This window comes from Podarcis cretensis (assembly GCF_951804945.1).
Source record: "Podarcis cretensis genome assembly, chromosome: 9".
In the NCBI taxonomy this organism is placed as follows: domain Eukaryota; kingdom Metazoa; phylum Chordata; class Lepidosauria; order Squamata; family Lacertidae; genus Podarcis; species Podarcis cretensis.
In genome coordinates this window covers 68,620,847-68,638,010 of record NC_137178.1, presented here as the reverse complement: position 1 = coordinate 68,638,010, position 17,164 = coordinate 68,620,847, and the positions used below count along the sequence as shown (strand labels likewise).

Below are 17,164 nucleotides of genomic sequence, written 5' to 3'. Positions count from 1 at the left end.
AGCATTATGAAAACAGACTGCTGACCCCTTTAGCAGTTGTGCATGTTCATTCTTCGAGAAAGCAGGGCACACTCCAAGTACTACTTGGTGCAATAGTCTAAGGAAAAGGAATTCAGACAGAGAACTAACAGTACAGAGCTGAAATCTTTTCATTATAAAGGCATAATTAGAAAAGAAGGTTGGATGTGTAATTAAAAATAACATTTAACATGGGTATATAAGAAACAAAAGGAAGATAAAATTTAAATCTTGACTAATTGGGGGGGCTAGTTTCCAGTTATTCAGGATGACAAATTGTAAATTGCAGGGAGGGGAGACACAACCAAATTATATTTAAAAATGAAGAATTATGCTAAATTTGGGAAGAGGCTAAAATGTTTAATTGCTTAGCTTATGTCCCTTTTCATTTATCTGTATTATTTCCAAGCCTATATAAACATACGGGGGGCGGGCGGTGGAGGGATAACGTGCATATTTTGATTTCTTGAGGACTCTTTATCTTGAATGTGTCCTTATGCAATCACTTTGAACCACACTGGTGGGGTGGGGTTTAGGTAAATGAACTGTCTATAGCATGAAGTCATTGTTATAAGATGAGCTGCCCATTTTTATATTAATGTATGTATAAAGAGCTCTCTCATGGCTGCCAGTTTTCTTGGTAGGCTAGAGTTTGCCAGATTGCAACCCCCCCAAATCTTGCCTGTTTATTTAAATCCTAAAACAGGACTGCTGCCCCTCAACGCCCATCCTCTTTACCTATTACAGTAGCTGCACAGCAGCTATGGGGGAAATGAAGGAATCAGGAATGAGGCAAAACGATATTGTAGCCACATACTCTGCATGTAAAGGAGCCGGCAAGACCTCATGTTGTAATCTGGCAACTTTAGATATATATATATTCTTGTGGTGGGGTGGAATTTCAAATTACATAGAAAGCACAGGTGTGTTAAAATTGGCAGCGGCAACAAAATTCTGCTTACTATAATAGCTACTTTTTCAGGCATAGCTTTGTGATATCCTTTTTAAGAAAAAGAAGCTGATAACTTTTTCATAGTCTTTCATTATTTCACTTGAGACTTCTGTTGTGTTGTTTTTGTTCTTTCTCTGTTGTTCATGGTTTTCCATACTTACTAGCATGTAAAGGAAACAAACCATTGCTTGCTGGACAGTGCTGTAACCAGAGTAGACATCATGTCAAATCTGCCTCCGTTTGTAATCCAAAGCTCTGATGGTATTAATTTTAGGCACATAATTAGATTCCACGTGCCCTCTTCTAATGACCGTAAGAAAATGCCTCACTTTAAGTTCATAGTCATATATTTAGAATATTCATGTTCTTTCTGATATTATTTTTTAAGTACCGAATCAGTGAATAATAAAACAAATTCAGAGCCAAACAACAATTCTGAAACAATTAAATATTCAATAAAACCCCCATATTACAATTACCAAGACCAGGAGGCGCAGGGAAATGTGAGTAATTATATAGGCTTTAACAGCTGGCAAAAGCTCTCCAGAAGCCATATCTCGGTGGGGAACTTATTCCACAGACTGAGAGGTCACATAGAGAAGACCCTCCTCCAAGTTGCCACAAATGAAGGTCTGTAGGCAGTGGCATAGTTAATAAGGCCTCCTCTGAACATATTAATCAATGGGCAGAATGGGAGAATGACATATATGTACAATGGCATTTATGTGAAACTTCAGTAATACAACTTAAAGTATCTGTATTGCAGTGCCAAAGTTCTAGTATCAAATTTTCACCAACTGTTTCATGCAGTGGTACTTTTAGGAAAGGAGTGTTTCGGTGCAATTATTTTTCAGGGCACCTGTATTTTTGAACAGTTTATTGCTGCTATGCAATTAATGTCTATTTTTTATAAGGAATTAACAATACAAGCCTCTATATTTTTTACTTAGAAGTAATTCCCATTGACCTCAATGAACTCTGAATTGCCATTCCGCTTCCTTTGATGACCCCATGTTCCAGTATTATCTATTTTCTTCACCCCATGTATAAAGAAAGTTATAAAGCCCTTCTCGTTATCCTTTACTCGCCTTATTAAAACTAGAAAGGGCCAAATGTAAATAACCTTTCCTCATAGAAGTGCTTGTTCCAGCCCCATTATTTTGGGTGCCCTTTTCTGCACCTTTTCCAGCTCTACAATATTATTTTAGAGATACAGCTGCCAGAACTATATCCAGTATTTTGAAGGTGAGTGCACCATTGATTTGTTTAAAGAAATGACATTGTTAGCAGTTTTATTTCACCACACCCCCAAGAGCTGTTTCTCAGTTCAGATCTTGTCGATGTGCATTATGTTCAACTTATTTACAATGAATTGCCTTTGCCGTATTAATGCCCATTCACTCTGTTTGGATAGATCTTTTTGGGGCTTGAAAATCCCCTTTCATCTTTACCACCCCAAATAATTTAGGGTTTTCAGAAAATGTCATCATCTCACCTAACTAGATAATCTGGGTCCGGGTGGCGCTGTGGGTTAAACCACAGAGCCTAGGACTTGCCGATCAGAAGGTCAGCAGTTTGAATCCCCGCGACGGGGTGAGCTCCCGTTGCTCGGTCCCTGCTCCTGCCAACCTAGCAGTTCGAAATCACGTCAAAGTGCAAGTAGATAAATATGTATCGCTCTGGCGGGAAGGTAAACGGCGTTTTCGTGCTCTGCTCTGGTTCGCCAGAAGCGGCTTAGTCATGCTGGCCACATGACCCGGAAGCTGTACGCCGACTCCCTCAGCCAATAAAGCGAGATGAGCACTGCAACCCCAGAGTCGGCCACGACTGGTCCTAATGGTCAGGGGTCCCTTTACCTTTACTATAGCTCCTGGGGGAACCCAACTTCTCTCTCCAATTTGAGAACTGAACATTTATTCCTACTCTTTTGCTTCCTGTTCTTTATCCAGCTACTGTTTCATCCGACAGCTTGCCCTCTTGTCACATTGGGGTCACAAAGGAGTCTTTGAGGAGGAACTATCAAAAGAGTATTCAAAGTCCAAGTTCATAGTCTGTATGGTATTGTCCCTGGCCACATGCTAAATGACATCTTCTTTCCTGGATCTCTTTTAAAAATGTATGTTACATTTGGCCGTTTTCCAGTCTTCAGGTATGGAGCTGATTTTAGGGACAAGTTGCATAGTTTTCTTAGTAGACCAGCAATAATAACATTTGAGTTCTTGAAAAGACTCAGGAGGGATAACATTTGCACCTGGTGAATGGTTAATTTTTAATGGGCCACTAAGATCTAGAACTTCCTCTCATTGCCACTATTTGCCTTATTTTAATTTTATTATTTTTATTAAATTTGTATACCACCCTTCATCCGTAGATGCATATAGATCTCAACCTTAGCTTTGCCCACTATCTTTGTGAACATACCAGTTTGGACCTGGTGCTGTTGTACATCTTCCACAGTGAAGACGTACACAAAGAATCAATTCAGTCTCTCTGCAGTCTCCTTTTCTTCTTTCGGTACCCCTTTCACTCCCTTGTTATCCAGCAGTCCAACCACTTTTGTGGCTGGTTTCCTAGTTCCGATGTAGTTAACTACATTTTCTTAATGTTTTTAGCAATATGCTGCTCAGATTCTTCTTTCAGCTCTCTTGTTTGCCTGCATTTCTCTTGCCAGTGTTTGTGTTCCTTTTTTTTCTTCCTATGGGCAAGGCTTCCATCTTCTGAAGGAAGGCTTCTGTAATAGCTTCCTTGATTCTGCTCATTAACCACACTGACATCCTCCAGGATTTGACGCTACCGTTCCTGATCTATGTGAGCTTCTATTCTTGCAGTTTTGAGCAGTTGTTTTGGAAAGAGTTAACACTTGAAGGTGCTTTTCAACTTTGTTTTTACCAGTCTCCCCCTTTTACCATTTACCAGTCTGCTCCCTAAATCTCTAGCAAATAAAAGAAGTCTTAGCCTCTTCCCTGACATTCCATCTCCTACGAGATATCTGGAGTAGGGCTGATCGATATATCATCCAACACCGGTTTGAAATTCACATCTTGATAATTGTTTCATAATATTTGAGCTGGCAATATATCACGAATCACAATGTGTGTAAGGGTTAGGCGATACCCGGTTTTCAACATTGTGGTCGCTCACCAGCTAAACACTGCAATGTTATCACCAGCTAAATATTGCAATCTACCACAATGTCAGAAATAAGGAAGGAACTACACAGAGGCAAACAGGACAATGTCCTGGCAAATGCTACTACTTAAGGGTCTAAAATGGATAAATGACAATATTATCAATCATCACACACTCAGTTTCATCAGCAGGCAAGCCGAGATGCATCCCAACCGGACTTTTGGTTTTGGGCTTGGCTACCAAATGGTGCTATTCAGGACAATTGAAAGTACAGTGGTGCCCCGCAAGACGAATGCCTCGCAAGACGGAAAACTCACTAGACGAAAGAGTTTTCCGTTTTGGAGGCGCTTCACAAAACAAATTTCCTATGGGCTTGCTTCACAAGACGAAAATGTCTTGCGAGTTCCTGTGGGTTTTTTCCTCCTTCCCCCCCCTTTTTTCTAAGCCACTAAGCCGATAAACCACTAAGCCGATAAGCCGCTAAACCGCTAATAGCACTAATCCGCTAAGCTGTCAATGGGCTTGCTTCGCAAGACGAAAAAACCGCTAGACAAAGAGACTCACGGAACGGATTCTTTTTGTCTTGCGAGGCACCACTGTACAGCGATACGTCATAGTGAATACAAATAATCTGGGACTGCCAGCAGGCCTGCTGGGAGGCAGAGACAGCAGTGGCAGAAGCAGCTTGCCATGACCGCAGTACGCGTGGACAGTAGCGGCAACAACCTGCAAGGCCTCATGGTGGCAGCACAATCAGTGGTGGCCTGCGAGTCCTCATGGCTTTGGCCACCGTTTCCTGCCACCACTGCCATGACGATGCTTCGCAGGCTGATTATTGTGCCCCTGCTGCCAGGCAGCCAGTGCTTCTGCCATTGCCAGGCTGCTGCCATTTGGGCTGCCTCGTAGGCCTGCTGGCAGTCCCAGATTATTTGTATTCACTATCATCATTTATCAGTTTTAGACCCTTAAGTAGTAGCAGTTGCCAGGACATTGCGTATGGTATTGGCCAGAATAAAAGACGTACCCACAAATAAGCCGCAGCTTTAAATAAGCCGCAGCTTTAAAACTGGGGGCGGCCGGCGCTGCTGCTTGGTTCCGAGCACACTGCGACCTGATTCCCGACACTACTGCCTCCTGGCACTACCTCCCCACGCCGGCGCCGAGGGGAGGCTTGGGAGCGGCGGGTGGGATATGTGCCGCGCCACTTTGCCAGTAGCCTCCCTCCCTTCCTTATGGTGGCTTGGGAGAGGCGGTCAGGACGGGCGCACTGAGCGCCGCTGTCCCGCACCCCTGATAGCCCTCATGGCCAGTTGTTTCAGCAGTGATACCGTAAGGTTGTGAATATAAGCCACACTTGTAACTTTTCACAATTGGAAAATTGTGGCTTATATTTGGGCCAATATAATAGTTCCCTCCTAGTTTCAGATATCGTGATATATTGCGATGTTTAGCTGGTGATATATTGCGATATTGAAAACCATTTATCGCCCAGCCCTAATCTGGAGTTTATCTGCTATGAAATATCACACATTTTATGCCGGCAGACCTGACACCTGCACCTGCCAATTGCCCAAGCAACCAATGCTGCTTTGGGTGTGTACTTCCACTAGCCACCCTTTCCTATTATGTTTAACTGCTTTCTGCTACCATCCTCTAATGTGAATTAGAGAAGTAGAACGACTTGCACTTCATTTTGTGATCAGAAGGTGATAGGTCAATGCTTAATCTGAGACCAAAATGTTAATTGTGTAGATTGGTTGATTAATCAATTCATTAGGGGTGGGGGTGGGGTTACTGTCCTTTAACGAAAACATTGCTATAGTTGTTCATTCATTTTTATTTCTTTAAGAAAGAAGTAACACATAAAAACAAAACAGTAGAGTGGCAATGGAAAACACTATAGCTTAGTCTTTAAAAAATACCAGCAAATACTGATAAATTGCTGATGAGTACAATATCAGCAAATCTAGTCTTCTGCAAACCTGTTTATAAGACGTTAAAAATAAAATAGCAATAGGTACTTCGAAATGCGCTGCCGCTTTACAGTTTGACCTAGAATGCCACCAAAATCAGGGTTTATTATTAATAGGGTTTATGTACAAAATGGCTGCAGCAAGTATAGTCAACTAAAATGGACACGATCCGCACCCAAATGTGTGCCACCTGAAAGCACTGCTGCTGACACTGCTGGAGAGGAGCTAGGTTTTCCTTAAACCTGGTTTAAATATAAGCATGGTTGCTTGTCACATTGTTAATGTAACATGCATTAGAATCCCAGCTCATATGCAAAGTTTTAGATAAGACTTGCAAAAGAAAGCTACAGGCATCCCTAACTGGATTATTTGCCTTGTCTACTGTTTCTCTTTTCATCTCATTCTATTTTTTTTTCCTCATTCTGTTTTTTGTTAGCTGGGGGCTTGACTCTGCCCCGGAATGCATTGCTGACAAAAATCATTTTCAAAAGTTTCAATGCCAGTTATTTTTCTACAGCTGTAGGAAAAGATAGAAGCTATTGGCCTTATTTCAAATACATTAGCTTTGAGTGTGAAATATTGGAATTTACTTAAGATCCTAAAACAAACACTGGTTGTATATTAAGATGAAATACTAAAACTACATAATTTCTGTTAACACTGATACCCTTTTTAGGGGGGCTAAATAGGCTACATACAAAATCAACTGGAAAGGGAACAATCAAGCCAAAGTTACTTAGTGGGGCAGTATAGTCAGAAAATTGTAGGGACGGTGAGGGTCATCTAGTCCAACTTCCTGCAACGCAAGAATCTTTTGGTCAACATGGGGCTTGAACCCATGACCTTGAGATTCTCGTGCTCTACCAACTGAGCCATGTTAGTAAATCCATAGGATTTTGAAATGCTTACTTTTAGCGATACAATGCCCTGAATTTTGCCTATCTAAACTAGGAGCAGATTTGATGTCTCTTTAACTGGTCACCATACATTGATCTGTGTAGCTAAAGACCTCCAGAATTCAGCTCCAGATGTGCATGGGCATGTACAAATGGGAAGACGGGTGTATTGGAAGCAGAGGAAGAACTATGACTTGAAAAGCTCGCTTTCTTAATTTTGGTAGTCAGCGCTGTGATTTTGTGGCTTACCTTACGGGCAATGAAGCCTGATAGAATGTTCAAAAATGGATTAATGGACAAAGATGTTATTAAGGTGAATTTAGGGGCTACCGCAGCTGATGCCCAGGGAAGACGCTTCTCTGTTCGTCAGCTGTGGAAGCTGGAAGGGCAGCAGGGCTTTGTTGAGCTGCTGACCTGATATATGGGGAAACTTTCCCGCACATCTGCTAAGCAGCCGCAAAAAGCCTCTGGCTTGCAAGGAGACCCTCCCTGGAGCCTAAAGGGGACAACCTCTTTCGGCTCCGAGGAAGGTCTTGGGAGCAGGAGGTGCAGCAGGGCTTTGCCGAGGCTCTTTAGCCTTCCGGTTAACAGCTGACACATGGGAAAGCGACTACTGTTAGCTGGAAAGCCCCACTGCACCTCCGACTCTGAAGGAGTCCTCTTTGGGCCCTGGGAAAGGTCGTCTTGTGAGCCAGAGGTTTGTTGAGGTTGCTCGGATCAGCTGCTCTCCAGCTCTCACTTCCCATGTGTCTCCAGCTCCTACAAGCCGGAGGGACAAGAGGGCAGCCTTGACCAGCACAGCTGAGGTGCAGGGAAGCTTTCAACAAGTCTCTGGCTTGTGAGGAGGGTGGGTCTCCTTGCAAGCCACTGGGAATCTCTGGGGTGCTCCCCATTTTACATGATTTTGCTGATGCACACTGGGGTTCAGAGCATAACCCCTGTGTAAGTGGCTATCTCAAAACAGAGATAAAAGGAATACGCTTCTTTAGATGATGTAAATACCTTAAATTGATAATTTAGGTAATAATATAATTGAGGCAATAATATAAAGTCTTTCAACACTATGTATGTGGCTCCCTTCCAAATCACTGACTGACAAATCCTGAATTTGTAAGCCTTGGATAAAGGTCGGGCCTTACATCCCATTGACTTCAATGGAAAAGATTGAAGAGCATGCATGCTTAACTTTTCCATTGAAATTACTAAGGCCGGATTATTTAATTTAGCTGAACTATAAAGAAAAATAGCATTTGACAAAAATTGCAAAGAATAAATATATTTGTACTGATTAAATGGGTTTTTGTACCATCAGAACCTTCTGCTAAATCTGTGAAGATTGTGAACGCACACACCATTCATACAAAAATGTGTGAAGTCCAGGTCTTAATTTTCTCTTTTTTATAGGACCTCTTAAACCTGTTGGACTGCCTTTGTTGGGAGGATTTGCAAGCAGAGCTGTTGAATACTCCATGATCCCATTTCAGTTGCCTCTTCATGGAAGCTCCCAAGTCTAACAGCAAAACCCATGAGTCGTCAAGATGAGTCCATCTGTCTTGTAGTCCCTGATAAGCATGCAATACTGTGAATGATTGTAAAAACTGAGCAAGCCATTGCTGTAATAACTAAGCAAAACTGCTTTAAAGAGCTAGACACTACCTTTCTGGGGGCTGTTTGGGTTGCTGCCTGGGGTAAGAGCTTCTTCTGATGGTCAGGCATAGTCTTCCCAGAAAGTGGCCTGGGGGACTGTGCCTATTTGTAAGCTTCTTATTACTGACTTCTGAACATGCATGCCAAAATCTCTTTAAAACGGTTAGCCATTTGGTCGTGGTGCCCAGAAGTTGCATGCTGGGCAAACTGGCTTCCTAAAATTCCACCCCACCTCCCAATGCAGAGTAAAATTGCATTGCTATGTTTTTATGTGACATTTTGTGTGTATCTTAAGATGTATGCGTGGTGTTTGTTTTTTTTTAAAAAAATACCTTTGGAAGCAACCCTGCCGAAAATAGCAGCTTCAGAAACCTCTCTCTGACGAAGTTGAGATTGCTGTAATGAGCCCTATTTTTATGTATATTTTTTCTTGGTGTTAAAAGTAGCTTTTTTTTTTTTTTTTTTTTTGTCTGCAGAGCTTCCTTAAAATTGTCCCTTTGGCAGACAACTTGGTTGACAAGTTGTTTGGTTAGTAAGGGATCTTTACTGGATACTTGGACTTCTGCACTGTTACCTCACCTGAGACAGACTAGCGGGAATGTAACTGTGGAAGCTATGGACTTTAACTAGATGTCATGTGGAGGACTGGGGTTAGCATTGTTGTGTCCTTATTTAACTTAGAGTGGAAAGGGTTTCCCCCAATCTCTGGCCCAATCCAGCTCATTAAGCTGGACTCAGGTGAGCATCATAATAGGTGCTCACCTGCAGTGGCCTTGCTAGTACACGCTTGGTTCTCTGCACAGATTTCCCCAGCCCAGGACTACATACTGAGTGCAGAGGGAACTGGGAGTGACTTGAAACGGTTTTGTTCTCGATCAGGACTGATGCTACCCCACGGTGATGAAGTTTGTGTAGCTTGAAATGTGTAGGGTCCCTAGATATTATTCCAGTAATAAATCTACCTCTGCCCCGAGCTGTCGATTATTTTCATGTACTTTTGATGGATTTCAAAAGTCTCCAGGTTCATAGCTTTGGGGGGGGGGGCAGTTCTGTAGATTCAATGGGGGGGAAAAGATATACTTCCATGGAGGCTAAACTTATTCCCCTCTCTCGCCCCTCCCCAGAGCTAGACCTGCCAGGCTTTCATCAAGCAGAACAGACAATCATGTATAGCTTGGTTCATATTGTAGTCTGCAGCTCTGCTCTTTCTTCCCAGTCTGAGGTATCTGCATGGAAGCACCAAGAAACAGTGTAGCAAGGAGTTTGTGCACATGTATATTACTTGGATGGTGTTTCTTTAGTACTTGAGCATCGCAGTTTATGGTTTAGCTTTGCTTGATAAACTGATTATAAGTTCAGATTTTTTGGGGGGAGAGGGGAAGTTCAATCCAACATTGTATAATCGCAGTAGACATTTCTTTTTTAAAAAAATAATAATAATCATGTGTTCAGCTACTCATCTTGCAGATTATATTTTAAATAAATGTATAAAAATGCCAGAACGTTTTAACATTTTGTAATGATTTCAACCTAAGTAGAATTAGGATTGTTAGATTTGGCAAGAGTAACTATAGGGTTAATCCATCACAGGCTGCTTTTTACAGTATCTGTTTCCGCAGAGTTATGTAAACCTTTGCACTAGAAGGTATAGTTATGCCATCTATAGTGAAAAGGGCACTTATATACCTTTTGAAAGTTGTCAGTCCCATTGTGTCTTTGCCCTGGTATTTCTGCTCAGATGACCCAAGTTATAAATCTTCAAGTACAGTAATGTTCAGCAATTACATTATTTCCCTCACCAGCCCAATGGGGAGAAGGAAATTCTTTTTCCCCAGCAGAGGTTGATGGAGGGATTCCATGAGCAGAGTATGCACAGATCCCTGAATGTGCATGGCTGATAGATATAGGGGACTTCATTCCCCCAAAGCAGCCATTTGATATAGTAGAATGGTTTGCACAGTGCACATAGAAACCTGCCCACAAATTATCCTCTTCGGGACTATGCCATCTTTTTTAGAAGTCAGGTACTGCCTAAGATAGAGGAAGATCTAGTTCATATTTACAGACCAGGATGAGCATGCTTATATATAGGCTGTAGAAGTATGCAGAGTAAATCATTGGGTGGAATGCAGTTAATTTACTCAGTGTAATCCTATGGAAATGAAAGGATGTGGCTAACTTAGGTCACTTAATATCACTGGATCTTCTCAAGAGTAAAATGAAGTTGAATAACATCCTATGCATTTGGCCATGCGAGAGCTTGAAGTGGCCTACAAGGATGCATTAAAAGCACAAAGCTCAAATATAGAGTAATACATATGTTTGGAGATTAGTAATACAGCTTGCACTTATGTATTTTTGTAAATAAGCTGATTTGGCCATAAAGGATGCTTGCTTTCCATGGGATCTTTAGGTTTGGATTGTCATGAATGTTAATTAGAGCAGAAGATTATGCAGTTACAAACCATGGCTTTCTGGGTCTTGGTGTTGGCAACTACGCTCTGAATTATTATTATTATTATAAGTAGTAGGAGGTACTACCTATCCTTCACCCTAAGGTTTCAGGATGGGTTACAACCATTAAAATACAATTCTTAAAATAGTTTAAAACTCTTTGCAATCACAGAAATAAGATGGATCCTAAAATATACATATTGGGTATCAAAAGAGGTGTTTAGAGCATTTGCTAGAGCGGTATGATTTAGATGTGTGGGGATGGAGTTCCACAACTTAGGAGCTGCAATAGAAGATGCCCTCTCCCGGGCTGTTGCCACCCCCAAGCTTCTGAGGGTAGTGGAATAATAAAAAAGGCCCCCTCTGCTGACCTTAACACCTGAGGGGTCTGTAGAGAAGGAAATGATATTTCAGGTATTTGGGACCTGAGTAGTTTAGGGCTTTTAAACACCTTGCACCTTGGATTGGGCCTAGAAATGAACTGGCAACCAGTGCAATGTTTTAAAACAGGAGTCATATGAGATCTGAACTGAACTGGTAGCACTGCATTTAGACCAATTGAAGTTTCCAAGTTGTCTTCAGGGACAGCCCCACACATTGCAATACTCCAATCTGGATGTTACCAGAGCATGGAGTACAGTGGCCAAGCCATTTCTATCCAGACAGAACCTTATCTGGAGAATCAGCCAAAACTAGAGAAAAACAAACCCATCCCTAGTCCTCGCAAATCCCCTGAGCCTCCAGTGCCACCATTCAATTCATGAGTACCTGGTACCCCATCCAAGAGTTTTGAATGTAGGCCACCGTTTTTAAAAGCTGGATTTTAATGGTTGGAATTAGTTGATGGTCACCTTCGGCCTTTTTCCCAACGGCAGACATGCAGACTCATTCCTGTATGACATTTGGATTCCACCAGCCCAGTTCCTATACTGTTTGATCTGTTCTGAACATGTACACGGTTTTAGGTGTAGCAGCTAGCGTAGGACTTATATGAGTTAAAATCTCAGTGATGGCACTGGCTTACTTAAGAGAAGTCTTGATCATAATTAGTCGCACCAGTGGTGTATAGCTAGTGACCCATCCTGTAGATGCACAACACAACAGCCTATACTATAGCTGTCCCCAAATGCAACTCTTGACATTTCTCCATAAAAAAGAAACAGCCACTCATTTATAGGAGAAAATAACATGTAGTGTAACTATACCTTTCAAACATATGTGCAACTTAACATACGAAGTAAAATATATCTTGCTGCTTAATTGCACAGAAAAGCCAGGCTCTTTATAAGGGAATGTCATCACCTGGAAACATGGTGTTCAGTGGCTAAGAGCATTCCTTCATTCTTCTTTTTGAGCTAAAATTATGCAACTGCTAGTAAGTTCATCTGAAAGGTGCTAAACCCAGGCACTTCATCCAGTTACCTAAAAAAATATTTCTGTATTTTCTGTGGTTTTAGTGAAACATTGAAAATGTTTGCTGGCAGATGTACAGGTGCATTAAAAATACTGTTGAGCATAGCATATAGAGCCTGTACAAACACAACTTAGTTCCAGTTGAGTTTCAGTTACCTAAGTCTATTGGAAACATAGTAGTAAGTGTGCAGAGGTACAAAGGTCCTTCTCACACACCCTTTGAAATATTTGCAGAAATCACTTTCAAGCACTGCACTCTCAGATCATCAATCCATGCTACTTAGATTAGCTGCAAAGACGTCTAATAGTTGCCTGTTCCATCTACTACTGCCACCAGAGAATAAACATGATATAGAAAGTATAATAATTTGAAGTGTACAGGACAGGCTCTACATTAAAAGCAAGCAAATACCCTAATGTATAATAGCAAAACAAAAATAAGGTTGGAACCCATTAACTTTAATTGTAAGCAATCCCTCAAATCCTATACGAAAGAGTTCCCCCACCCTCAGAAGCTTTTATTTTTTTGTGGGGGGAGAAGAGAAATTCTGCAAAAGTCATTCTGCTTGTGGCTCTCAGGATCCAACCAAATGTATTCCAGAATTGTCCTCATCTCCCTGATTACTGGGAGAGGGTTATGCAAGAGCATACATACATCTGTGCCTTACTACAAGCCAGAGAGCCATGTGTTGTGCAATTTGCAGCAGACTTGAGAAAGTTGTAGCTTTTCCTAAACAGAGATGACTGCACTAGACGTCTGCACTAGAAGGCAGAACAGGCATGTATTGCAGTTCCAATACATGCACTGAGAAGCCCAAACAACTTTACCATTGTTATTTTATATACATGTCTCTAGGTGTACTGAGTAGTAGAATAAGTCCGTACCTTGTATTCCAGCGCTGGAAGCAGACAGTTTCTGCCTCTGCAAAGCCCAAGAGGTTTCAACGTTTTCCATTTTTAGAAGCGTTAATTAAAACTTTGCTCGAAACCACTACACCCTCGTGACGTTTTCCAGATAGAGAAGTAGGACACTGCTAATCACTTTGGAGACTCCTGTTCCTGATTGGGAAATCCAATTTCATAGTAGTTGTGAGGTGGGATCTGTGTATGCTCAAATAGCTCAATCCGACAGGACAGGGCAGCACTTAGCAAGCCAATGAAACCTGATATTCTGGACAGTGCAATAACAAGTCAGGTTGCTGCATCTACTTTAGATGATAGTTTCAATTTTTAATCTAAATTTAATTCCTGTCCTCCCTCTAACCAGTTTCTACATATGAAAAAACAGAAAACTGGAACATATTTGACACAAGATAAGCACCCAACCTGTGAAAATAATGATGTGCCTTAAATCTACCCATGGAGTAGAAGCTAAGTTTCACAACAGCATCTCTGGTCAGCTGTATAGTTTTTAACCAAAAGCTCAAAGATGAAGAGAACAAGGAGTTTGCAGCTCTTCTTGCACTATTGTTTTGTACATTGTGTGCAATTGTTTTTTTCTGCTGAATAAGCATTTTTGATCATGAGATGACATGCTGGGGTTGTGGCTTCATAGTAAACCATGAACATTGTTAGGTGGCTGTGACTCTTTGCATGTAAATACAAAACAACTTCAGTATAGGTCATAAGAATGAGATACTGTCTTTTTTACAGTATGCTGTATTTCTTTCTATTCTTTTGCCGCTAATGATATATTCTCTGGTTTTATTTCGTGCACAGATGTTAATATATTTATGTAACGTGATGTGTAAAAGTTATTCATACATTCAGTAGATAGTTTACCTTGGTGCAAAGCTGTATAAAAATGCAAAGGGTTTTAAAAATCTTACAGATTATAATTATTAAAATGTATGGTATGCTTTCTAAATCATAATTTTCACCTATTCTATGAAATGTATGTCATTTTTTAAAAAAATAATAATCTGAAGGGCCATTGATTGTAGAGAAAACAGACTCAGTCATTTCCTAAGCCTTCATTTTATCAACATTTTGCTAAGTGTTTGGTGATGGGGGTGAAAACTTGTAGAAATTACATCAAACTAAGATTAAAATGGTTATAAACTACATTTTGGATTTTCTGTCTTAAAATGGTTACGTTGTCTATAGTTTGTTTTAAAAATAGATTACTTGATACTTTTAGCACACACACAGAAGGCAGTCCTGGCACCATGTTTTCAAATATGGAGCATATTATATCCTACAGCCAGTTTAAACAATAAATCAATATAATAAATCAACTATTCAATATTCACTCTACAACCAAGATTTCAAAGAAACCCACCTCGTTTCCAAAATACTGCTAATAAAATACGGCAGCGTTTTATGCCTTTACACAGCTTTAAGTATTATGAGCACTAACTTTTTTTCCCACCGAAATGTGAGAGTTAGTGGATGAGAATTCTAGCACACAAGGTGTACCCAGCACTAATGGATCATTAGCCATCTCTATCACTACTCCCACCACCAATCGTTTCTTTTTAATAACATGAGACATCCGAAGGCAGCCCTGTATAGAGAAGCTTTTAAAGGTTTAATGTCCTACTATGTTAAATATGCTGGAAGCTACCTAGGGGCAACCTAGTCAGAGGGGCAGAGGAATAATAATAATTGCAGCAAAATACAGTGGTACCTCGTTCTGGAGGTCTGTTCTTAAACTGAGGTACCATTTTAGCTAATGGGGCCTCCTGCTGCTGCCGTGCCACCACCACGCAATTTCTGTTCTCATCCTGAAGCAAAGTTCTTAACCCAAGGTACTATTTCTGGGTTAGCGGAGTCTGTAACCTGAAGTGTCTGTAACCTGAGGTACCACTGTACAGTGGGCACAACTTGAACTGACCTATGTTTCAGATACATCTCAAATATAAAGGCAGTGTCTGAGATTTTAAGGTTTGAGACTTTTATGAATTTTATGCCAGTCCGATCTACCAAAATTCTGCATAATATGTTTATAATCCTGCTTTCACCACTACCTTTGAAGCCAAAATAATCTCACAGCCATCAAACTGGTAAAGATGAGCAACATCCAGTAAATGTCCTTTATTTCATCTTTTAAAAGAGTTAACTTCAACAGTGCATTTATACATTTTGCATGGTAAAAAAACCGGACCTGTAATCCATAAATAGGTTAACACCTGCACCATATGCAGGAAACAGAATGCAGCTTGCAATTAAGACAGATATGCAACATAACCTCATTAGATGGTACTATTCTCAAATCATCCACATTGTGTATTACTATCAAATCTTTTAAAAAAATAATGCAAGTCAGAAAAAACACATTTGAAATTAAAGAAGTATTTGTCTTTGCATACCCAAGTCTAACCATTTACTGCATGTGCACACACAAAAAGGATTAAGCAGAAAATGTGTTACCGAGCAGGTATGCTTTGCTTTGTTTTTTACATACAATTATTTAAAAGTGGGTTTACATCCAGCTTCTAACTGCACTGCTTTACTTTTCGGTCAATCAGTCATTTGTCCAAAAGCTTGGAGAGATTCATTCTGGTTTTTTCAAGAGCTGTTGTTTTTGCTCGGCGTGATGGTCGTGCCAGTGAAACAGATTGTTGATCTTCTTCTTCACTGCAAAGTAACAGGGTTTAGGAATCATTAATCCACACTCGGCCATTTTAAACTAGAAGCAGCACTCATTTATTTGAGTTATTGCAAATTATTGTGTGAAATTCAGCCTTCTTTACCTCTCTGTTCTGGGTCATATGCACCTCTGCTTTATCTGCCCATTCCCACCCCCAGCTGGGGTGAAACTACAGAGATGGCCGTATCTTGCATCACCACACAACAAGCAGCACTCGCCTGGGACCAGCATGAAAGTATCCCAATAAAGCCTAGGCAGGCTGGTACTGGTAGAGGCCATACAGACCCTAGACCCTAAATTGTTCAGGATTTTCTAAGTGGGTCTGATAACATGCATGAACTCTTTTGGGAGGAAGGGCAGGTTGCAAAACAAATTAACAATATATAATATAAGCCGCAAGTGTGGATCCTGCAAGATCAGTACACGGTTACGTAACACCTACCGTATTTTTCACTCCATGAGACGAACTTTTTCCCTCCTAAAAAGTAAGGGGAAATGTCTGTGTCTTATGGAGCGAATGCACTGGATGGCAGAGGGATCCCTCGGCTGCCACTGCAGTCGCGAGCTGAGGGATGCCTCCACAGCCGGAGCCATGGCTCCTGTCCGTCACTCGCTGTAAAGTAGAACAAGAGCCGCTGACACACTCTGCGCAGCTCTCGCTTTTCTTGCTTTAGAGCAAGAGCCGTGGAGAGCGTATCAGCGGCTCTTGCTTTGCTGGCTTTACAGCGAGGTATCGCCTACATAATGGTGACCCAAAGTCCCAAATGATGGCAGCACCAAACAGCTTCGTATACATGTTTCAAAGCACTGAGGGAACTTTGTAGCCCTGCAGGGCCCCACAGCTCAACTGCCACAGGGTCAAGTCACCCAAAGGTGCAGTCCTGTTGTATACAGTGGTGCCCCGCAAGACGAATGCCTCGCAAGACGGAAAACCCGCTAGACGAAAGGGTTTTCCGTTTTGGAGGCGCTTCGCAAAACGAATTTCCCTATGGGCTTGCTTTGCAAGACGAAATGTCTTGCGAGTTTTTCCGACTCCCCCCCCCCCTTTTTCTAAGCCACTAAGCCGCTTAATCTGCTTATCCGCTAAGCT

At 41.3% G+C, this 17,164-nt stretch overlaps 2 protein-coding genes and 1 long non-coding RNA gene across 10 annotated transcripts in view; 2 read left to right on the top strand and 1 right to left on the bottom strand.

Moving 5' to 3' along the window:
* Nucleotides 1-14,546, top strand: part of LOC307223648 — a 730,364-nt gene extending 715,818 nt beyond the window's left edge. The window contains exon 2 of the long non-coding RNA XR_013842144.1: nucleotides 12,791-14,546. This is a non-coding gene — a long non-coding RNA (uncharacterized lncRNA). The remainder of the gene's footprint in view (nucleotides 1-12,790) is intronic.
* The window catches only part of LCORL (ligand dependent nuclear receptor corepressor like), a 59,913-nt gene extending 45,367 nt beyond the window's left edge, over nucleotides 1-14,546 (top strand). For 2 of the 7 annotated variants that reach the window (XM_079989562.1, XM_079989560.1), the window contains exons 8-9: nucleotides 2,160-2,215; nucleotides 2,920-3,275. In XM_079989562.1, coding sequence (XP_079845688.1) covers nucleotides 2,160-2,215; nucleotides 2,920-2,979 — 116 coding nt within the window. In that variant the 3' untranslated portion in view covers nucleotides 2,980-3,275. Of the gene's footprint in view, nucleotides 1-2,159; nucleotides 2,216-2,919; nucleotides 4,368-8,372 lie in introns of those variants that run through there. The other 5 variants (XM_079989563.1, XM_079989567.1, XR_013842130.1 and 2 more) reach the window with 4 other exon arrangements.
* A 957-nt stretch (nucleotides 14,547-15,503) lies between these two features.
* The window catches only part of NCAPG (non-SMC condensin I complex subunit G), a 39,405-nt gene continuing 37,744 nt past the window's right edge, over nucleotides 15,504-17,164 (bottom strand). For both annotated transcript variants that reach the window (XM_079989663.1, XM_079989664.1), the window contains one exon: nucleotides 15,504-16,061. In XM_079989663.1, coding sequence (XP_079845789.1) covers nucleotides 15,953-16,061 — 109 coding nt within the window. In that variant the 3' untranslated portion in view covers nucleotides 15,504-15,952. The remainder of the gene's footprint in view (nucleotides 16,062-17,164) is intronic.